This window comes from Lottia gigantea (genome assembly GCF_000327385.1).
Source record: "Lottia gigantea unplaced genomic scaffold LOTGIsca_5, whole genome shotgun sequence".
Taxonomy (NCBI): Eukaryota; Metazoa; Mollusca; class Gastropoda; family Lottiidae; genus Lottia; species Lottia gigantea.
In genome coordinates this window covers 321563-336458 of record NW_008709715.1, presented here as the reverse complement: position 1 = coordinate 336458, position 14896 = coordinate 321563, and the positions used below count along the sequence as shown (strand labels likewise).

Genomic DNA, 14896 nt, shown 5'->3' with positions numbered 1-14896 from the left:
TATAAAAAACATAGAAAACATAAAATAATATAATATGATAATAATAAATAATATAAAAATATTATATAAATAATATAAAAATAATATAAAAATAATATATGATATTATAAAAAAACATAGAAAAAATAAAATAATATAATATAATATAATATATAACAATGAAAAATATAAAAAAATATAAAAATAATATAAACTAATAATAATATAGAATAATATAAAATAATATAGGATAAAAAAAAACATAGAAAAACATATATATGAAGACCAAGAATGTTTTGTATTTGTTCGTGCCTCCTGAGATCATGTCTTAGCTTCTTTCATCTCAGAAGCTGCATATAGGCAATACCTCGCTTAACTATAGTCTTACGAGTAGATTCAACCTTAATGTCATTTATGCAAACAGTTTTGTAAACACTAACCAAAGTGAACACTATGCTATTCGTGTTTTAGAACTGTAAAACCTGATTTTCATTCACTGCACCTTGCTTTACGACAGGACTGCAATAACGTACACCATTCCGCACAGGAAAGTTACCTACAACTAATTTTAATGTACAATGACAATGAAGTTTATCCAGATAAAATATTGACCATGTCCTGTCGTTTGTTATCTGAAAACATTGACTTATAACAGTACAATCACCGATACAATATCTTACAAGTTTGTGGAACCATAAATTCATAAATTACTTGGATCAGACTTAGTGAAAGGGGTTGAAAATCGACACTCGGCCGACTCTCGGAAGCACTGACCGAGAATGTGTATGTAGTGAGTAGTTATGTTAAGCCTGAATAAATCTAAACTTTACGTATCTTTCTAGATATAATGCTCACGTTGGTATTTTAAGGCCGTTGTAAATTTCTGGCCGTGGATGATCAATAATTGTGACAAGCTGAGTGTAAAATTGTGAAATCATTCGCGTGAAAAGTCAAGTTCCTAAATATTATAATCTACTGCAGGTAACTTTGTTGGGGATTCAGAAATTGCTACTGAGTTAACTGATATAGCTCTCGTGAATCAAACCAGCAGTTGACGTAATGCTCGGTGGGTTATTAAGTTTCTTTATATTCTATAATCTAATGATCATTTTGTTGGGGATTCAGAAATTGTCCCTGAGTTTACTAGTAGATCTCATGATGCATACCAGCAGTTGATATTCTGAATGAAAGGAGCAAGTGTCTTCGTCTATTTATAAGAATTTTAAATAATAAATAAACAATGATTTTATTGACAAATAACAAATATCAGGAATTGACTCTTTCTTTACCTGTAAATATTAAATAGAATAGTCACGTGATAGAGTCAGAATAAACAGTAATAGAATCTGTGTTATTCAGAAGATGACTTTATTTGTGATAGAACTTTCATTATGCCCTGTATAATTATGATAGGCTTTAATATTGGAATATTCCTAGCTTTGGTATACGTCGCTAAAGGGTAAGGTGATTTTGTTTCCTTTATATTCAGTTTCAATATGATTTTTTTTTGCATTATTTTAAATTTATTGCAGTGCAGCAATCCAAATAAAATCATGGCTAAAATCATTATCAAAATTTAAAGCTATAAAATTAGTTACTTTTATAGTAGATCGTGGTTAATCTTAGGTACCGATGGCTCTTTCCCTTAATATCATCTTCGAAGGTTCTTCCTATCCTAAATTTTATACCTAAGGATCTTTCCCGACGGCTCTATCTATCTTAAAATTGATACCAAACATTCCCTTTTGAAAATAATGAGGAAGGGTCTTTCCCTCTTAAAATTTAGACCAAAGGCTCGTTTCCTCTTAAATTTAACACTGAAGACTCGTCCTCTCTTGAATTTTAACAGAAGTAGCTCATTATTTACACAGCATTTCAGGCAAATAATTTACTATGTGTTAATTTCAGGGAGATCCACCATCAGAAGAAACTAAACTTGTGTAATTCTTGTTCCGCCGATGACCGTAACTGTACACGCAAGATCAAAGTTCCATGTTTAGACTTTCGTGAACGCCGTGATCTGGGATTCAATCATAACTACAATGGTTCGCTTTACAAAAAGAAGCGACGTCGTTTTACTCAGGGGAAGCGCAGAAAAATTTGGTTGTTTGACGGTAACTCACATAGGTACATGTATGTTGGTTAATAATTAAAAACATTACATAAGTAACAAAGTAAGGTAGGGGTAATAAATGCTGTTGTCTCAGCTGTTTAAATTTCATGTCTGTGTCGACCTTTAAGTATTATATTATGAAATCGAAATGTTAGTGCACTTTAATATCGCCTCGCATTAGTGTGCACTTCATAGAAAGTTTGAAATATTATCGGATTTTGGGTAAGGTTAAGATCAGAGATCATCTGCACCACATTTCAATATAATATAGATGATTGTAAAACCGCAAATGTAACTAGACCCTTCGTTGTATTTTAGAAATATGAAGAGCGATTATCATCTCGGACGCTATAGTGAACAATGTGAGAAAGAAGAAACCTATACTTGTAGATATTTTAAATGTTATGAAGTATGTTGTTCAGGATGGGTTATGGAACCGATCAACAATACTTGCTCAATTTGTAAGTACTATACAAAACTGCAAAACAGGGCGTCTGAACAGTGGCCAAAACAGAGACTGGCTCAGCTTTTCCCCCCATTGCTGCCTACATTAAATTCCCCCCCTATTCAACAATTATGTGGCCCCTACTCAGACATTTCGGCCAATGATTCATAGTTACTCCACTAGAACTGAATAACCTTTATAATTGCTGATTGTGCTTCATGATGTTTGATGCTAGAAAGTACTGTGGCGTTTATTTTTCAGACGACAGTTTTCCAACCGAATTGCACTGTAAAAATGGCGGAGAAGAAATCTTAACGGTTGACGGTCCTGTTTGTGTATGTCCTGCTTCTTTTACTGGTAAAAATTGTGAAACAAGTTAGTACCTTATAAATTACTTTAGTACGTTTTATTTGTAATATGTAGCTTCATCAATCTAGAACCAATTGATGCCTGAATAAAAAATTCAATCACGATAATCCTTGTAACACTTGGTGCATTCACTCATTGCAGATCTTTGTGACCTGAATTGTCTAAATGAGGGGTTATGTGATTATGTTGATGGTGCTGCTAGATGTGTTTGTCAGAAAGGATTTAAGGGTAAATTATGCGAGAAACGTAAGTCTTCAGGTTATACTTTTTGTTCTTATTCACTAGGCCACCAAAGAAAAACACAAATTAGTTGTTCCCAATTATGTGAAATGAAAAATTATAATAAAATCCACTAAAGCCAGAATGAATTAACGAGGATGTTTAATATTTCAGATTTTTGTTCTGGTGGTTGTCAAAATGATGGTCGGTGTGTTATTGATGAAGGTATATTCGCAAAACCATTTTGTGTTTGTCCACCGAAATACAGTGGGAAGTATTGCGAAAAAAGTAAGCAGGGCACTTATATGATACGCATTATATCTTTGACAATAGAAGGTTTAGTAGCTTATTCTAGCCATTTCTCAAAATTGTCCATAAAAGCTACGAGTATACACACGTCTATGCATAAAATTGTCCCTCTTTCATATAAATATTTGAAACATTGAGTGACCAATCCCTTCTCTGGAATTTAGTGTTTTTATAAGTTTTTAATAACGCCAATACTACGCGTTTAAATTCAATCGTCTCAGAAAAATCCAATCCCGAGTTCTATGTCATAAAAGCCCAGAACTATTTTTTTAACAATTGTTCTCATTTCCACTACTAGGTGACTATGAACCAAAACCAGGAGTTTGTCCACGAGTACACAATCAAATGTTGGTGAATGTTGGTGTTTGCACCAATACATGTTACGATGATGATGGTTGTCAAGGACAACATAAATGTTGCAGTACCGGATGTGGATCGTCATGTATGATGCCCGCAGATCAGTTCTGTGTATGGAACAAAACAGAGTATACTATTGGAGAACACTTCAAACCTAATGCTTGTACTGTATGTACTTGTTATATACCAGATAGTAGACGATCTTATGGTGGTGCTCGCTGTGAATCTCTACCATGTCCTACTCTAAATTGTAACATGATAGAAACTGGAGAGTGTTGCGATGTTTGCGTTGGTGAGTTTAAAACTAGTATTTTCATTCGTCTTTCAAGATCTTAAGAGCTGATAAATCTTACCGCTGAGTACACATTGCTTCAGTCTCATAGTCGCATTAAACGGTCGCAACATATATATGCGTGGTCCACAGTATCTGGGGATGGACAATGAGCTTCAACCGATGGCTAAGAGGCATTGATTGATATACTTTTCTGATATACTTTTGTCTTATTGCAGACGATATATTCCCTGTAAAGCCGATTAGTTATGAAGGTTAGTACACAGTAAATTGTGTAAATTTTAAATTAAACAAGTCGTTGTGGAATCCGGTGTCAAGTAGTGTTAAAAAAAACACAATACTAAGCTAGATAGATCAATGAAATTACATAAGTACATCAGTTGCAGATTTTGGCAGGAAAAATATACATGTATGATAATTGCATTTTCAAACTAGATTGTCATTACAATTATATATTTCCATATTCATCATTCAATCCCTCGGTATCAATTCGTTTACACATTGTTTGTTTCAGAACCAAGATTTGTGAACTGCCCAGCCACTACCCTAGTGCTGGTACTAGAACTTGATGAATCGTCTGTTCACTTACCCATTAAACTTGAAGCATTAGATTATATGACAAACAGACTTGATGTTTTCTATACAAGAACAATTTTTGAAGCTGGTAAAGGTCCTACTAATTTCCACACGGTCACTGCAACGTCATCAACAGACAGATTTGGTCAATTTGCAGTGTGCATTTTTCAGATTCGAGTCAAAGGTAAAAATGCATCATTATTGAATATTATATGCAGCAATTTATCCGCAAATTATTTGTCACATTCCTATTGAGAATTGACTCTATCGTCCTTTGTGGAAGAAAGGAATATTTTCATTTTCATATGTCTGATTTTTGAAAACTTTTGTTTTTGGTATAAAAATTCTCCTTTCGAAATTTTAAATCTCGTATTGCAGATCGACAACCACCTGCATTTGATTACTGCCCGTCAACCATTAAAACAACAAAACAAATTGTAGAATGGAACACTCCTATAGCTCGTGATAATGTTGGTCTTGCGGTGAAACCTGTATCCAGAAGTAAGCCAGGTGAGACACAATTATTTTTGAAATGATTTTCTTTTGCAAAGTATATCGGCCTGGGCAGATGTACCCTACAATAATGTGGTACTTCAAACAATGATCATGTGGCTTATTCTTCAAATTGATCATTTTGACACATCTCTTTTTTAAAAAAAAAATAAAGCAACCTTTCATTTACTGTAAACTATGTAATATGTAAACTTGCTAGAACACCTGATACCATTCTGTGACTGTCCTTTGTCCACTCGACATCCCTTACTGTTAATATGCATTGTTGAAATCTTTATTTTGTTAATTTTATTATCTTTACCAGGAGAGAAATTTAAGTATGGGGACCATGCAATAGTTTATAAAACAGAAGATTATGAGGGGAACGTGGCCAACTGTATATTCTTCGTCAAAGTGTTCCCTCCAAAAATACTAGGTAAGTATAGCTTTGTTCAAAACCTGAATATCGATGACCTGAGCGAAAGGACACGATTCACGACTCATTTGTAGAGCAGTTATAGGTTGTACTTAATGCTCCATTATTAAGGCATTTTGTCGAAGTAAATTTAAAGCTCGTAAAAGTATATTTTATGGACATAATCTTGTAAATTGATACAGAGTATAGCATGATGGAGCTTTACTGCCTTCTCGAGAAGGCATTTCCAGAATATCGAAATGTAGTTATCTTATACTGGAAGATTATGTGATCAAAAGGGTTACCTAATAACGAATACTGTCATCAAGTACTGAGTATTGCTTTTCAGGAAAACGCAACCGACCATCCCGGCTTTTGTTCTCTCCCCATAATATCAACATGTTTATTATTGGCATCAGTGCTTTTGGTGTTGTAATATTGGCTATTGTATCAATAACCATGGTCTGGTACAAGTCGAAGCGCAGTGGTGGAGAAGTGATACCAAATCGACTGTCAACTATACCAACAGGTCCACGAGCTTCCCAAAACATCTATTCTGTCAGGTACGAATATATTTGTTTGTTCAATATACAATTTACGATTTGGATGATATGGTCTTCAATAAGTGAACAATAAAGTAATGTGGAAGATTTATTTGCATCAGCAGCTTACTTTGGAAATAAGTATTTTAATTCGAGTAATGTCCCTTGATGTGTGAAATTTGTTCAATAAGGTGAACATTTTAAATTCATAATTACAGGAATTATCACTTAATTTCCACCTTGGTGAAAATAGTTATAACCCAGGTGAACATTAAAGTTATTAATTCAAGGTGAAAATAAAAAGTTTTTAATTCAAACTAAAAAGTGAAATATGTCGTATGTGAGCCACCATACAATGCAGATTTTAACTCACAGAATGAGATTCTTTCTTTTCTTTTCAGTGACGCCCGAGAACCACCACCAGCTTATGAAATAACGCCACTAAAGAAGACTCTAATGGTAGAGACAGATTTGACCGCCTCACCTACTTCTAGTCAGATTGATTTTATTGATGAAGCTTCCACTAGTCGTACAAATCTCTGTAGCCCCGTGGACTCCTCAACCCGTCCAAAAATTTCTATCACGTCTCATACTACCAATCCTCTTTATCAGAATATGCTTGATAAGGTCAATTTTACTGAATAGACTGTAGAGAAAGTACTTGCGATTGTAGACAAGTTGTGTTTAAAGGGATTGTAAGAAGGTTTTCTAAAATTTGTATGTGTATCGGTGACACTGATAGCATCAATTTGCACCATTCAAATTTAATCAGACGTCTGTGGTTCCTGCAATTCTACTAAAATTCTTTACAAACCCTTTAAGTTTATTGTTAAAAGATGAAAAATAAAAGAAAATAGATACAGATACAGGCTTGTAGTCAGTGTATCGATCTATTTACAGAAGACTTTAGTAAATGATATTAGTGGTACTATGGCGCAACCTCACATTCTACATGTAGATTTACGTGTATGAAGTTTACATCAGGCCTGTGTAGGGGAGACAACTCTTATTTAAAGACGGCAGTCCTTGTTTCTGTAAATAATTACGAACATATTATTTAAGATGCTAGAGTGAGTGTGTTGCAAATGTTTGTTTTACCAAGATTAACAACCACGAACTTATATCGTCCTTGTAGATTATGTATTTGCTTTTGAAATTGTTTGATATTTTGCAGCTATTTTATTGCATAGATAAAGATAATGGTAATTGTTTATCTTCTCTTGCTGTTTTAGTTTTAAAAAATCATCTCGTAGAAAGAAAAGAGTAGGCCTATTCGACAAACTATGGCTTAATATCTCAACTTACGAAGAGCTTTACTGACAGAATACATATTACTTAGTCTGATTATTTTCCAAATGATCATTGTCTCCCTTTACATCTTGATTTCGCATTTACCATTGAATTATTAACAAGAAGATAAATCATAATGAATATTTGGAAAACTCGAAACATCATCCGTATTTAATGATGCTATACTATTTCGAGGTTACCATAATTCTTCAAAGGTTTGAATATTGAAAATCTAAAGTTATACCGAATCCTCGTAAATACGATACTTAACTGTTTCTTCGCATGTCAATGACTATAAATAAATCGAAACTATTTCTCGAAGAAACAATCGTATAAGACAAGGATATCGACTTTGCCCCATATGAAGTCGAAAGTCATTTCTCACAGTGTAATGTAGAACATCGTAGAATTTAGTTATTCGTTATTAACTAATTAAATGCAAAAATTGCAAAATAAATCTATTCACTGTTATAACAATCTCATTTCGGTCACGGTGGATCATTATTTTAAAATAGAAACATTATTTTGTGTTTAAAATTTAGATAGTATGTCAGTTAATAGAGAAATTATGCATTGGTCAGTATCGTAGTGAATCATTGGCTATATTCAGAATCTAATCCACTTCCAAATCAGCATTGGCTAATTGCTTTTAAAGTTGCTCTCTTTTTTATTGTTAAGAATTTCACTATCACGTAGTAAGCCTTAGGTTCTAAGTAAGTTAGTTTGCTCTCCCGCCTACCATTACATCAACCTAATCTAATTTGTTTTCTTGATGCTAAGATTCCGTAATTCAGATTCTATAAGTGACATGGATTTAATTCCATCCTATAAAACCTGTTTTTCTAGTAAAGTTTATAAGACTAGTCTCTCTGACAGTTGATATACACTTGCTATGAAAGAAAGATTAATGTTTCCATGGGAATTAAATAATATATAAATTATTCATGGAAGATAATTCTTCCTATCAAGATAAGATCTCAATAATATATGGTTATTGGAATCTTAGAGGTATTATCAGGCGGATAATTCTACTTCCCATACCTTGTCAGCATTTCAAAAGTATTTTTGTGAACTATGTTAGATCTCGGATGAGTTATTGTCCATGACAAAATGTGTCAAAATTTCCTGGTGAACGTGATAGAGACCATTAAAAGCAATTCTACATGATAGAAATGAAGTTTTTGGATAAAACATATTAAGATCACAGTCATTACCACTGCTATTTGGATGTTCCATTGATTCAGCAAAGGTTCACAGATAATACAGGAGACTTTGTTGACAAAAAGTCTGACAAAATCTGACTAGCTGACAGGATGTTTGAGAATATGTTATCCTTGAATGATTTTTTTCTTCGTGAATATAAAACGGAACGCATAATAAAGGCTGTACGAGTGCTGTTCATGTTTCATCGTTTCAGCATTGTAGAGACTGAAGCCACATTTTGTGTAGAAGGTCAAGAAAACAGAATGATATCCCTTAAGGAATGATAGTTTATTGTCTGTGATAGAGACTGTAGACATGTGTATATTTGTGTATCCATGAGACTACAGGAAAGGTAACATGATATAAAACATGATATTGAGTGGTTCAGCTTCTATACTTAAGAATCTATGAAGAGATATATAAACAGATTAACTTAATCCACCTATCCAATTTCAACTAACTTTTATTAACAAATATTTTTTGTAGTTGACACAATTGTTTTTTAGATCAAAATAGTCTATTACATCGAAATCAGACACTGGAACGTGGGAGCTGCATTCTGAAGCAGTTTTGTTTAATTAAGAAAAGCTTACTCAAGCATTTAACGTCTCTATATACAACAATTATAACTCTTAAAGTTACTCATAAAGCATGAACATATAATGTCTGAACAGAAGATGAGAAAAGGCATAGGCTGCTATTACCTCACTTTACCCTCTAGTCCTGTGATAAAACAAAAGAGATAATTCGTCTTGTTTAAAGACAAATCATTTAGTCTTAAATTCATATTTTTGGGTAAGTAGGTAAGTAGCCTAGTGGGTTATTCAAAAAATAAAAGGGACGATATTTTGGGAAGGGTAGTTATGGTAAATACCAAGTGCAAGGGAAATGAATTTTATCCTGAAAAAAATATTTCTGGCATTTGCTATTCTTTTTTCGAGCAATATATGTACATCTTAAATATGTAGGTCGTTTTGAAACAAATCTTGTTGTCAAAAGGATAACTTCTGTTTCAGCAAAATATAATTGCTCTTGACATTCCTTCACAAGATGGTTGGAATATAGTCCAGGTTTTCTTCAATTATATTTTACCCAGAAATGAATGTTTTGGTGAGTCATTGAACATGTGTTAAATATCAGACATCATAGGAACCTTCTTAATAGTTCATAATTAATCCTAGCAGAATTTTTAAAATGGAAAGGTCATTGGTGTAGATTTACATATAATACACATCACAATATTATCGTCAATTCAAACCTACTGCAGGGGCGATTTTCAGATATGATATACACTTTTTAATGAAAAGTATACTTTATAAATTATAGGGCTTTTAAATGTGTGTTACATGATATTGTATAATATTTGCTCTAACCCTCGAGACGTCTGTGGTTCCAGTAATTGAAAATAAATAAAGTAAATTTTTAGACCAGAAAATATTTTCAGTGTTGTTTTTTACTCAGCTTGAGAATTTTTACTCGTATATTTCTGTATGAGTTAACTCGGGCGACACAAATATACTTAAATCATCTTCATTGAACACATTGTGAAATAAGCAGGTAACTAAAGATGATGATTGCTGTGTTCGATATTATTCAATAATGCTTCTAATCAACGATCGGTAATTATAGATGAATGCAGACGTTATTTCTATTTCATTTCCAATAAAGCTTTAAGTCTTTCACGCTGTCTAGATGGTCTTGGTTAATCGTCTTTGTCTGAGACAGCTGAAATTAATGTCGCTGATCGATTTTCGTAATGCCAAATGTGATTAATGTATGCTCTTAAGAAAAGTGGACATCGTGATAGCCTGCTAAATCTACTTGTATACATCTCGGTTAGTCCGCGAAGGCATCATTTTCAGAATACGATAGCAATATGAAGGTATTTGACAAAAGAAGTATGAATTTGGAGTGACTAATATGCATTATCAGTTCGGATGAATTCTTAGACTTCGAAAATTGCTTCTTGACTAGTTAAATATATGGAATATGTTATGATAGATTCTTGAACTTAAGTTTATGTCTTCTTTGGTTAATATTTATCTAGAAAAATGTATTAGTAATAAAATCATAATCTTTTCAGTTTGAAAGTGCAAGTTTAGATATATCGTAACGAAGGTTTTATAATGGGATGCTTAAACATCGTACATCAACGAGTAAATTCGGTGTACTGATGAAAATACATTACTTGCAAATAAATTTTCACATGAATTAAACCAATACGACATTTATTTTCGTTTATTGAAAATTAACCAACAAACGTAATCCAAGTCAGAATGCAGAATTGATTAACGATTACAAAATTGTTCCATAATGTGTTAAAAATTTACTTCATGCATTGGTTATGTATGATAACGTTAATAAAGCACGATTGATTACAGACCATCAACAAATGCTTCATTTATTTAACACAATTCAGAGATTACTGGATCTAAAATAACAAAATCATACAGTAAAGCAGTCAGGTTATTGTCAGTACACATGTTGTTTAACGCGTGCCGGGTGAGTCAGAAGAAAAAAGACAATAGAAGGGATTTTGAGGGTCAGTCAAGAAGAGGGATTATTTCCGAGAACAATAGAATCACAGTGACAAGTGATGCTCTTTAGTCTTTATTGAATTCAGTCTGTTTTATAGTTTTGAAACAGTTATTTCAATTGTTCGGTAATAATTTAGGAACGAAAAATTTGAGTTTGTAAACCATATCACATTTATTTTGAAATTGACAGCATTTGCTGAAAACACGTAGAATTAAATACCGCTGCATGACTATCCTTAGCGAAGTGCTTCCGAAAGTCGGCCCAATGTTGGCTTTCAATCTCTTTCACAACGAGATTCGCAAGAAAGGCATGTCGTACACGATAAAACGATAAAAAGATATTTTAAAAATGGGTCTATGCCAACACTTATTCCGTTTAGAAAATTCAACACTATGATTCTAAAGACTTGATGCTATGATTGAAAAAGCCTCAAATGCAGAAAATTTCAGCTTGACTAAAATATATCGAGGAAAAATGTAGCCGAAAACTAATATATTCTGATGGATAACTCATTTATGTACCCTCATGGGCATCATTGAAAGTAACCACCATTGACTATCAGAATAGTCTCAATTAGACATCAGCAAACGAAATTATTAATTACATTTAATAAAGAGATTGAGTCGGTATTGACCGATCATAAAGGAAGTTTTAAATTGACCACATGACAAACTTGACAGTTATTATCATAAGTGGCCATCTCATTGTTATATAGCTATGATTTATTGGGATGTGGTCACAAGTGAATTGCTATTGATGCACAGAAAGCTTGATTTTGTCGATTTGCTACAGCTGTAAAATAATTTCCATGTTACTGAATAATCATACGAATATGGCTGCAGCAGAATACTGCAATTTATGATTAAGGAATTTATGGAAATACAGATTATCTTCATAATGTCAGGTTATACGAAATCTGTCTTAAACCTCGATTGATTGTCATTTTTCTTGTATCGCGGAGATTTGTAGATGCAGCGATTTGGTTTGATTGTACATAAGCGAATGCAGCCAATCAGAGAATTTGTCATAAAGGCTGTAAACATAAACCATAAGTTTTACAGCCTGTCTGTCGAGGACTCTGGTTGGCTGTATTGACTGGCGTTCAAGTCAGTCAAATCATTGTATTCCGTGATACAAGAAATTAAATGTCGCTATGGGGCTATTCGCTAATGTACAATCCAACCAAATTTGAAATGATAAATTGCAGCATTCTGAAGATGATACAGATTGTGTTCAAGGATTTATAATAATAACTGCAGTTCCCTTTCATCAAATATTGATTGTACTCGATTTCTTCATTGATAAAATTTCAATATAGTGTTGACAAGTTTGTTGCAAGTGTCGGATAGTCTGCTGTAATGTATATTTATTTACCTTTATCTAAATTCATGATTAACCAGCGTCATTGCAATGGTAGTCTCCACACGAGTAAAGATGCCTGAGGATCAAGACTATTAAATAGATAACAGTGGGATAGGGACATCACATTAAGTTCATGAACTTTGACCTTTAACCGGGGGCAGTCAACATTAGTTCGAAAGAGTTGGAAGTCGGATGTAGATAATTGAAAGAAAATGTTGTGAAATGGCGTTCACATTTGAATGGATGGACCTACTGTCATGTGTATGTATTGAAATTTTGAATTAGGACTATAACTGGAAATATTACGACATGTCAATGTAGTTTGACAATGGTGTCCGTAATGTGTTATATGATACGTGACAGATATTACAAGTCGTAAAATGAAATAAGCTATAAAAGAGGTAATGTTTTTGACACTTTATAACAATTTTGAAAATTTTGTTTGATTTGCATATTTTTTTACTGGTGCATTGACCGGAGCTATGGAAGTCGACCGAATTGCTCAGTAACTATTACTCATAATTTTTATATACGCCTGTCAAGAGGACCTTGTGAGAGAGAAAACAGAATATTCAATTACATGACGCTGTCTTAGACTTTGATTTATGGATGTAAAATAGTATCTGTTTTCAAATTTTCTCATGGATTGGAGAATTCTACTATTCTTCTCTCGGAGTTATGATCTATCATTGATTTGTTCCACTATATGACAGATTGATCTTTTGATAATAATTTACATACTCTATTTCTTCATTCCATTTGATTATTCCATGTAGAACTTATTCTGTAGATATACTCTTTTTTAAACTAGCATCATTTAACCCTCATAAACAGTTTCAACTTTCATGGAGTTGTACCGTCACATGTTTTAAATGTGTGGCCTTTGGTTTAATTTTTGTATAATTTATATCACGTGTTAGAAATAGTAAGAACTATAACAAGATGGGTGTGATATAACATTAACTGTATGTTTATTATATAACATACACCCCTCCCTGTAGGATTATTATAAAAATTCTCTGGTCCACTACCATTGAATCATACGTTTACGCTTAATTACCATGAATTAGTAAAACCTATACATGGATATTCAACGACATTTATACATTAACATACATGTATTAAGCAAAGAGATCGGAGACAAAGGGGGACGTTTCCGGAAATACATTTGTTTGAAAAGCTTTAGATGTTATCAAAATAATATTACTTATCAGTTTGTGTCGCATAAATGTTGCGCTAACCTTCTGTGAAAAAGGTCAAATGATTATTATATATTGCTACATATATTTCGGAAAGTTCCTCCATCTGTTGGCGTTAATTACTCTAGATAGCTGATGTATTCTACGATTAAAGCAAAACATGTGTAATTAGCATAATTTTACATAATATATCGCTTATAAGTTACAAATATATTTCATATTTCACGAGCAAAATGATGGACATTGTCAAAATCAAAGCTTTTTACGACATCAAAATGAGGGTATGTTTTATTGTGGTGAGTATTTGTAAACCTATATTACTGATGATAGAAACAAACTCTCATCATTTTTGATAGACACAAGAAAGAGGTGATTCTGCGATTTTCAAGTTATGATAAGTAAAAAAATTACTTTCACAGTTATTGTGAATTGAAAATTATGTTTACTTCTTCAAAGAAACTTCAGTTGAAAATTTTGAATAGTGCACATTACACCCAGAGTTATTGTAAATCTGAAAAAAATATTCTTGTTAAAATGAACTCTAGTTTAAAATATGGAATAATGCTAATTACAGATGAATGACTAAACATCACAAGCTGGGAGACGTGACTAGGTTTTTCACCAATGTTTATAATAAGACTAAAGAATAATATAATATTTATATTATAAGAGCGAGTGTGTAATGGTTGGTGCCAGTAGGAAATGTAATTACCCCAACTATCGTCTGTTAATACAGGGTTAAAGAATCAATTCTGCCTCGTGAATACATTCTCTCTCGAGCTTCCACTTCCACTGACTAGACGATAACAAGTGCACCACCGACCACCATAAAGACGACATGATTGACTTCAACTGCTCATAGTTCATGATTAGAACTGAAATAATGTCTTGGAGTATTTTAGACATAAAACTTAAGAATGTTTGCTGAATAATAGTTTGGATTTAATTTTGGAATTATTTTGTCTTGGAATATAAATCTAATAATGTAAGTTTTATTCAGTTTTCCTTAATCATTATCAAATTGTCTTCAATTATCTTATCTATCGTGAAGATAAAAACGAATTTCTAACATAACAATAGTAATCTTAATATTTATGTAAAAAATCGATGTTATCAATATTCTCAGCGTAAAATTTTTGACTGATTTAAAGTGTGCATAGCCCCCCCCCCCCCTTCTCTCTCTCTCTCCTCTCTCT

General features: G+C 32.8%; 1 protein-coding gene across 1 annotated transcript; it reads left to right on the top strand.

Annotated features, from left to right (window-relative positions):
* Positions 1 to 1370: 1370 nt before the first annotated feature.
* On the top strand, positions 1371 to 7375 carry LOTGIDRAFT_153999 (hypothetical protein; the record flags this gene model as incomplete). The annotated part of the gene is made up of 14 exons (XM_009061734.1): positions 1371 to 1438; positions 1888 to 2106; positions 2411 to 2553; positions 2799 to 2912; positions 3048 to 3152; positions 3300 to 3413; positions 3733 to 4083; positions 4302 to 4337; positions 4598 to 4843; positions 5038 to 5169; positions 5477 to 5587; positions 5916 to 6129; positions 6510 to 6735; positions 7283 to 7375. 14 exons carry the CDS (start codon positions 1371 to 1373, stop codon positions 7373 to 7375), a joined length of 2172 nt encoding a protein of 723 aa, XP_009059982.1.
* Positions 7376 to 14896: the final 7521 nt, after the last annotated feature.